Genomic DNA, 8,793 nt, shown 5'->3' with positions numbered 1-8,793 from the left:
GGTTAGGAAAGAAAAGATTTGTAAGGTTTGGTTTTATCACTTTTCTAAATCTGTCTCATTTATCCTTGCTACATGGGTTTTCTTTCTTTCTTTCTTTTTTTTTCCCCAATTAGAGTTTACTTCCAGTATTATTTTGTATTGGTTTTGGGTGTAGAGCATAGTGGTTAAATAATCATATACTTTCTACAAAGTGTTCCCCTGATATTTCCAGTATGCACCTGGCACCATACATAGTTATTATATTATTGACTAGATTCCCTATCCTGTACTTTTACATCCCCTATTTTGTAACTACCAATTAATACTTCTTAATGCCATCACCTTTTTACCCAGTCCCCAAACTGCCGCCTCTCCCCGCAACCACCAGTTCATTCTCTGTGAGCTATGTGAGCTTAAAAACAAATCAAAACAAAAACAAACACCTGAAATACAGCCTCCCTCCTGGCCCGCATCATCTTGGGTTCTGTTCAATTCAGTGATCATGGGGGTCGGGGTCTACTTTGTCCCAGGCTTAGGGCTATATTTAAAAAACTAAACAAACCAAAAAAACACTTTATTGGACTATGATCAACATGTAAACTGTGTTTAATATATACAACTTAATGAGTTTGGGATTAAGTGTACATCCATGAAACTACCACCATCAAGGCCATAAACATACCTATCCCATATGTGGTAAGAACATTTAACATAAGATCTACACTCTTAGCATGTTTTTAATATACAATAAGTATTGTTAGCTATTCCAGAAGTATTTTTATAAATTCTCTTCAGAAAGAAACTGTAGGTGTGGCTACACCTTTTGCCTATAATCACTTTGTGGGGTGGTAGATGGTTCTAGGTCCAGGAGTACCAAAGTTATAGTCTACTTTGAACACTCTTCAGACCTTAGCAAAAAGTTAGCCCTCTGTTCGAAACAAAGTGGGTACCCAGGAACAAATTCAGGTATGTTAAGTAAAGAAAAAATATTGCTCAGGTCTATGGAAATAGCAACTAAAAAGGACAGCTCAGGTTGTCACATGGTGTGATCAGATGCAATGTCTAAAAGTTACATAAATAGAAAAATTCATTTAAGTGAAGTTGGGTAGACAGTCTTTGTGGGAGGACATAAAGGCAAGTGATATCTTCCAAACTGAATATTTCCTTGGAAATTGACAGTACCTTTTACTTCCAATAGTGTCAGGAACTCATTGCCTTGTTTTGGCTAAATCTTTCCCAGGTCTGTTTTCAGAAGAGTTGGTTACTTAAAAAAAAATACTTAACCATCAATTTTTTTCAGGTTACTGAAGGAAGTGGGAACTTTAGTGTTCATAATAACAATACTATGATGCTTCCATGTGTTCACAGGATACCCCTTCCTGGAATAGCTACTCAGCTCTGTGAGAAGGGCTCTTGTTCATCCAGCTTTGGCAAAGGGATGTTACCTGTTTGAAAATAATAACGAAAAAGAATGTTATAGCTGAGTGTGGTGCCCTGCTGGCTCTACTGAGCTAACTTATCACTTGGTTTGTCATGGAAAATAAGCAAAGGAAATAAGTGTAGCTACCATCCTGTTTTTCTCACTATGAGTATCTGAAAGAATCACAGTTGTAAGTGAAACCTAATTAATGTGCTTTTCAGAAAGGAGTGGAAGTGGGTTAATTAGCTATTTATATGCATACAGGAGTAGAAGGAAGACTATGATTGTGAACTCACTTTGTCCTAAGCAGCAAAACTTGACACAAGGTTCCATTTAGAAATAGCATCTGATCAATGGATATATCTGTTGAAACAGTGACAACCATCTGGCTCTGAGATAGATTATAAAATCATTTCTCTGCACAGTTAGGTGACGTGGTTTAGTGAATCAGAGGCATGGTTAAGAGTAGAGTTCACAAGTTTTTTTAGCTTTCCTTCCCATCCTTGCTTCAACTAGAGCTTTCCTTTATCTGGTTGGCCTTGATCAAAGAGGTAACCCCTGAGCTGGAGGGCTGACATCTGTCTCTGGAGGTTGTTCAAAAAGGTCCTCTGAGTGGATCTCCTGAACTTGAAGTTGGCACTTGGAAAGCCATCTACCTGAGTGCTTAGGCTAGTCCCATCCCCAAATATCTAGAGGTTGGCAGAAGCTCCAAGGACCCACTTACCTATAGAGGAGATAAGAGCAATTTAACCCACCCAAGGTTCTGGATTTTATTTTTGGCTTAGAATTGTTTTAGAGCATTCATTTAAAATAGTTGCAGTGAGGTTTAAAGTTGCAAACTGATGGCCCACAGGATGCATCTGGCTTGCAGGTATGTTTTATTTGCATGGTCTTATTTTTTTAAATTTTGAATTAGTTGCCAGTACTTAAAATTTGGGAAGTGCCACACAATATGCCAAATGTCCACGTTCTCGGGAAAAATGGGCTCACATTCCTGCCTGGCACACACTGAGTGAGAAGTGGCGAATGCCAATTGTCCCTAAGAGACTGACCTCCAGATTTGCTGCTGTACACACCTCTCTGCCCCAGTTCTGTTTGCTCTTTCTTGTTACCCACTGGCCCCTAGAGATAAGCATGACCCTTAGACTCTACTGCCCCACCAATATGCACTTTATACTTTTTAAAATTGTTAATAAATGTGTATTTTCAGATTTGCTGAAATACAGCCGACATATAACATTGTATAAATTTAAAGTGTACAACATAATGATCTCATATATGTATATATTGCCAATTACCACAATAAGATTTTTTAATACCCATTACCTCACAGAACATTTTTTTTCTTATGAGAACTTTTAAGATCTCTCAGCAGCTTTCAAATATACAATACAGTATTGTTAACTCTAGTCATGTACATTACATCCCCAGGACACACCTTGTAACTTGAAATTTGCACCTTTTGACTACCTTCATCTAATTCCCAATTTACACTTTTCAGAGTGCTTTCACATAACACATTTGGGCCCCACAATCCCTGCTATGTTCTTAGTTTACTGTGGAAAAATTTTGTTAAACCACTTTAGGAAAAACGTACCTGGGGGGGCCACAAAATACTCCTCCATGACTCGACGGGAGTTTTGTAGTAGTTCTTCAGCACAGTTGCCTTCTACCACATTGTCGTATCTCAAGTAAAGACACCTACAAAACCAGAAGCTTAAGGTTACCTTATTGGAGGACAGGACTTCTAAGGCATGGGTGGAGAGGGTCAAGAGTGGGAGAGCAAGGGAGCAGCATATTCTTGAGTTCTGGTTAGTGCTCAAAGGTGGAGGAGGATCTGTGGTCAACATTAGATCAAATTATAGTCTGTAAGTCTCCCAATAACCCTGTGCGGTAAGTGGCTATTATTCCTCAGGATTGATATGTTTAAGAATTTTTGGATAATTACTAAGGGTAAGTTGCTTTTGGTGGAAATAGGTGATTGAAGGCAATTTAAAAACAATGTGTTAAATCTAAAAGGTAAGCACAGCTTGCCAAGGGAGTAGAGGGACAACTGACAACCTTGGTAAAGAAAAGTACCCAGAATAAGCAATGTCACTGCTAAAGAATGGGCAAAAAGTAGCTAGGTTGGGAGGATGGGAAATGGACTTGCTGGCAGGTAACTTGCTCAAGAGTGGCTATACGTGACTTAAGGGTACTGGCCCCTCGGCAATAAAACTGATCTACACCAAGTTCTCGTACTCTTAAGTGCTTTTTTCACTGCAGCCATCTTTGTGGAGATAAAAGTCCCTTCCTTGCAAAATATACCACAAACAGTTCAGGAATCTCCCACTCTTCTGGCCTAATGGCTTCATTAAAGTATCCAGATGGCAAACTAGTGAAACCAAACAGGAGCTGAACACACCTGTGAGGCTTCACTACTGTCTCAAGGGTTAAGAGTGCATGACAGGAGGCCTGAGCCTGCTTGCAGACAATTTGGGCTGAAAAGTAAGCAGCCTGTTCAGTCACTGAGAGGGGAGCAGCCAAACTATTTCTGCTTTGAGCCAACACAGACCTAGGGCTAAACCTAATGGGACAAAGACGGGGAGGCTGTGACATGAACACCTGGGCAGAGGCTGCGAAGACAGCTAAGTTGTAAGAAAGGAACAGGGTGGGGGGTTTTTGTGTGGCACCCCACCTAAAGCTAAACACAGTTAAATATGAAGAGGGGACAGCTGGAGTCCATTCCAAGATCTGGCACTGTCTTAACTGGTCTTGAACAACCGTGTGCTTTCCAGACCTTAGGTTTCTTGACAAAAAAGTGAAGGTTGCACTAGCGTTTTGGTTTTTTTCTTTCTTTTATTGTTAGTCATACAAGGCTTATGTGTTTGTTTAAAAAAAACTTGGAGAACAAAAATAAATATCATCCATAAAGGTAACCATTGGACTTTCTGGAGTTTGTATTTCTGTTGGGCAGTGTAACAAAATGGATAAGAGCTTGGGCTCCTGAACCACAGCCAAATTCAAACCCCAGTGATGAGTATTTTTGCCACAGCCACCTTCAGGGGACATGTGTGCAAATTACTTTAAAAAATTTTTTTAAATTGACTTTAGAGGGAGGGAGGGAGATAGAAACAGAGGAACACTGATTCTTGTACGTGCCCTGACTGGGGAATCAAACCTGCAACCTTGGCGTATCAAGACAAGTGAGCTACCTGGCCAGGGCTGTGTGCAGATTACTTTCCCTCTCCTTGCGTCAGTTTCCTTATTTGTAGAGTGCTTCATAGAGTTGCTGGGAAGATTTAAATAATGTTAAAGAAAAAGACGATCGCGTCAGTAAGAGGTGGGCGCTGCATAGCACCTGCTCCATTTTAGAGTCAGCACAACCCAAGTTCCAACTACTCATTCAGAGTGTAACTGGCACTTAACTGCCATAATCATGCTTAACCTGCCTAGTCCCTACAGACTGGAAGGATGCTAGTTTTTCTTGGCTGTGGAGATTTCAATGAAGACGACTACCACCAACAGGTTAAAAGATAACTGCTTCCCAACAGCTGATGTAATAGCACCTGATTTATTTACTCATTTGGTAATCAGGATTCCTGTGTGACATTTCCAGAAAAACAAAATTCACCCCTTGAAATAATCACACATTTCCACCTAATTTTTATTTATGATGAAGCCGTTTCTAGAATAAACGCACACATCCCTGTTTTCTTCATCACAGGCTACTGAACCCAGGGTCTCTGTGAGAGTGGCACACCACGCAGACCCCTCACTTGGCAAGTCGCTTAACTGTGCTTGACCTCGGAGTCCTGCATAAAACACCAAACAGGAACTGATAAACTCTTTTAGGTGTCTGTGAATCACTGATGGACTAAATGCCTACCTCACCTTGCCTTTCTCAGTCCAAGTTCTACAAGAGAATTTAGCCCAGGGGTAAGACACCCATTTTTACAGTCAACTATAAATCTGGTCTATTATTACTTAGGAACTATCCCTGAGAGAATTGAGAGGAGTCACTTGGACCTTTCTGTGTTCTGGTTCAGATGAGTCCTGACAGAGGTTTCACCTGTGAACTAGAAATCCCTGCCCTCAAAAGCTCATAGATATTTAAACTAGTAACTGTGGGGAATGCAAATACAATAAAAAGCATTTAATTTAATATAAATCAGTACAGCAGCATGAGGGGAAGAAAGGTGGCATGCTGGCCCTTGGACTGACAGTAGGACAACTGTGCTGTTGTAGTTTCTGCCCTTCCCTGGTATCGGGCTGCCAGGAGTCATCTCTCTGGACACCACCTTATTTCCATCACCTACAAGCTGCCTCTCTTCCTGCCTAACCTTTTCTAGTCTCATGCTAATCATTTTGACTTAAAAGTTTTTGGTTCAAGTAAGGTTGTGAGGGACACCCTAGCATTAAAATATTTGACTGCAATCAGAGACATCACCTGAGTCAGTCTCTGGATTTGAGATGAGAGGATGAGGTTTCCAGGGGTTGACTTTAGATGTCATATTTAAAGTGGTAAGGCTCTGGGTTCCAAACCTTGAAATCTCTTACTCCCTGTGAAACTTTGAGACATGTTACATAACCTTTGTGACCCTCAGCTTCTTCATCTGTAAAAGAGATACTAGTATTTCCCTTCCAGGGTTGTATGTGATAACTGAGTTGATGCATATAATATTAGTGCCTGATACATAAACAGGCTAATGCTTTTTAGTTCAAACCAAATGATAGCCAGCATGTTCAAAACATGAAAGTCCTACCAATGTCAAAGCTCTAAAATGGAAACATTAAGCCAAACTGGTTTCTAAATTTATGGCAAGACTGCAGATCACTGAATACCAAGTCACTATTCCAGCTATCAGATCCAAATCCTCTTAATCTTTTCCACAAACTCTCTTCCGAGTAATAATAGTTCCATTTCTTTAGTTACCCTCTAGATGACTTGGGAAATTCTAACTCTCCATTCCCTACTTTGCCAAAGATGTTAGTAAGGAAGAGTCAACAAACATTTACTGAGTGTTTCTGCTCAGCGCTAGGTACTGAGAGCATGATGAATAATAACAAATGTGGTCCCTGGAAGGTGGATGAATGAGAGTGGAAAGGCAGAGAATGCAGTATCACTCAAATAGATATACGAAATACGCGTAAAATTCCAGCATTATTGAAAATCATGAGAGAGCCACAGGTGCTGAGGAGGTGGCAGTTTGAGATCTGAAGAAAGAAGGCAAAAAAGAGGAGTTGGGGGGACGAGTAAAGACAAGGACCTTAAAGAAGAAGAAAAGAATGAGGAGGTAGAGAAATTGAAAGCGACAGCACTGTCTAGAAGAGGTGGCCAGGACCTAGGTTAAATGAAGCCCTGCCTGCTGAGGTGAAGCTTTTGTTTTTAAGCTAAGCCCACCTGAGAAGTATTTGGGTAGGAGAATGACACCAGATTTCTGTTCTGCAATGCTGTGTAACTTCGGGCAGATTAGTTAAACTCTAGACCTGAGCATCAAAATACAAAATAGAGAAAAGCTTTGAAGGAATTGAAGATGAGTTCAGAACAGGAAGCTAGCAAACAGTTCACATAAAAGTTATGGTTACAGATAGGTCTAGCTTTCCATATTGGTGCTGATTAATGGCACTGAGCAATTTGTCCCCACCTGTACTCGTTTATTTTTTTTTAATTCCATCAGGCAAAGTCTAGGACAGTTGCAGATTACCCCTATTTTTATGAGCAACATATCTATTCTAACTAAAAATCTACAGTGCCAGATAGCAAACAAGTCTGCTTTTCAGAAAAGAGCATTTTATTTAAAAGGAAAATGTATTAATATTAGGCAACAATTAATTGGTAGAGGTGGGTAGAGGCTGTGCCCTTTAGTAGTCAAGCTAGTTTGTCAAAGAGCCCCCTGCTCCATATTGCATTACACTACATTTCACTACTTGCGTTATTCTTCTGCCCCCTTGGGCATGTGTGTTTTGGCCCTTGGTATAAAATGAAAAGTTAAAACTTCCCTCTGCATTCCCACTTTCTTTGAAACTAATCGCTGTTAACCGTTTCTTGCATGCCTTTTCAGGAAACAAAAGAAAACTTAATGCATACACCAGAATATGTACAACAGATTACACATAAAGCGCCAATAATACTGTACACAATGTTCTGAACTTTGCCTTTTTTATTGAATATATCTTAATGACCTCTCCATATCAGCAAATATAGGTATTTGTTTCATTATTTTTAACAACTGCTGAATAGTCTATTGTATTATATGATAGTGTATTTAGCCACGAAGGACACTTAAATTGTTTCTGGGTTTTCGGTTTTTTACTATGAACAGATTTACATATTCTGGACACTTTGTACACACATCTTGATACACTTTCACAGATATTTCCATAAGGAACCACTAGATCAGAAAATATGTACATTTAAAATTTTGAAAAATAAAAAGTTGAGACAGGAATCCAACAGCAAGCGAATCATACCTGAACTCATCCTAATAAAAAGAGACATACAAATCAGCAAAAATAAGCCAAGAAAAATATCTGGAAAAAACCCAACAGGCTAAGGAAGGGGAATTGGGGATTTGCAGTGGTCAGAAAAGGCCCTTCAGAGGACACAGGTGTTTGTCCAAGAAAAAAGGAATAGCATGTGCAAGGATCCTAGAGAAGGAACTAACATGGGATGTTGGAGAGACAGTTATGAAGCCGATGTGGCCAGACTGATAAAAGCAGTTTGTTCGAGTCGGAGGCAGGGGTTCTGGGAAGCAGAGCCTCGAGGATGATAAGCAGTTAGGATTTTGTTCCTCGTTGCACTGGGAGGCCTTGAGGAATTTAAACGAGAGCTATAGAACACATAATGAACAGGGACGAGAGTGAAACCACTTACCCAGGGGGTGATCGTGGGCAAGTTCCTGCACCTCGCCTAAAGCTCTTTCTCCTTCTGTGAAATGAGACACTAATCGCCACCTTAAGTGGCCGCCAAGGCGCCACGGGCAAGGCTCTGGGGCCGCAGCCACGACCTTACCTGTCCTCCAGAACTGATTCCATGGGCTCCACCCCGTCCGTGTTCACGGCGCGGAGCCGGTCGGCAAAGGAGATGGCTGTCTCCAGCCGTGCCACGGCCTCTTGGCTGCCGAAGTCCACGAGCGCTAGACGCTCCAGGTGCTCGATCACCTCGGCGGTGATTCGCCCACTTCCCTGGGGAAGGAGGCGGATGAAAGAGGGTGTGAGTCACGAGTGGGTTGGGGCCTGCTCGACCTCCCTAGCCGCTTCACCACCCGCGCAGACACCCCCTACCTCCTGGCCTTTACCTGAGGATCTGCCTTGGAAGTGAAACCCCGGCGTCCGCTCACCCGGGACCGAAGGACCAGCCGCGCAGCCCGCGCCCACATTTCTGCCCTACTCGGCCTCCGTACCGTGATCTA

The 8,793-nt window shown here is 41.5% G+C and overlaps 1 protein-coding gene across 1 annotated transcript; it reads right to left on the bottom strand.

The window, feature by feature from the left end:
- Nucleotides 1-90: 90 nt before the first annotated feature.
- GATC (glutamyl-tRNA amidotransferase subunit C) lies at nt 91-8,776 on the bottom strand. Its single transcript, XM_054594322.1, has 4 exons — nt 8,680-8,776; nt 8,394-8,566; nt 2,997-3,100; nt 91-1,424 (listed from the first exon to the last, which is right to left on the bottom strand). Exons 1-4 carry the CDS (start codon nt 8,758-8,760, stop codon nt 1,372-1,374), a joined length of 411 nt encoding a protein of 136 aa, XP_054450297.1. The 5' UTR covers nt 8,761-8,776; the 3' UTR covers nt 91-1,371.
- Nucleotides 8,777-8,793: the final 17 nt, after the last annotated feature.

This window comes from Pteronotus mesoamericanus, unplaced genomic scaffold (genome assembly GCF_021234165.1).
Source record: "Pteronotus mesoamericanus isolate MK-2021 breed Mesoamerican mustached bat unplaced genomic scaffold, CSHL_Meso_final scaffold_507, whole genome shotgun sequence".
NCBI lineage: Eukaryota > Metazoa > Chordata > Mammalia > Chiroptera > Mormoopidae > Pteronotus > Pteronotus mesoamericanus.
Note: the sequence above shows the minus strand (reverse complement) of the source record. Positions and strands in the feature narration are given on the sequence as shown.

What these genes read in the sequence shown, in the direction of transcription:
- GATC (XM_054594322.1), bottom strand. Translation starts at nt 8,760, where the DNA reads ATGTGGGCGCGGGCTGCGCGGCTGGTCCTTCGGTCCCGGGTGAGCGGA. An exon ending in CTTCCAAGGCAGATCCTCAG is followed by an intron (nt 8,567 to 8,679) that starts GTAAAGGCCAGG and finishes CTCCTTCCCCAG; the next exon opens with GGAAGTGGGCGAATCACCGC. An exon ending in GTATTTTGTGGCCCCCCCAG is followed by an intron (nt 1,425 to 2,996) that starts GTACGTTTTTCC and finishes ATTTTCAAACAG; the next exon opens with GTAACATCCCTTTGCCAAAG.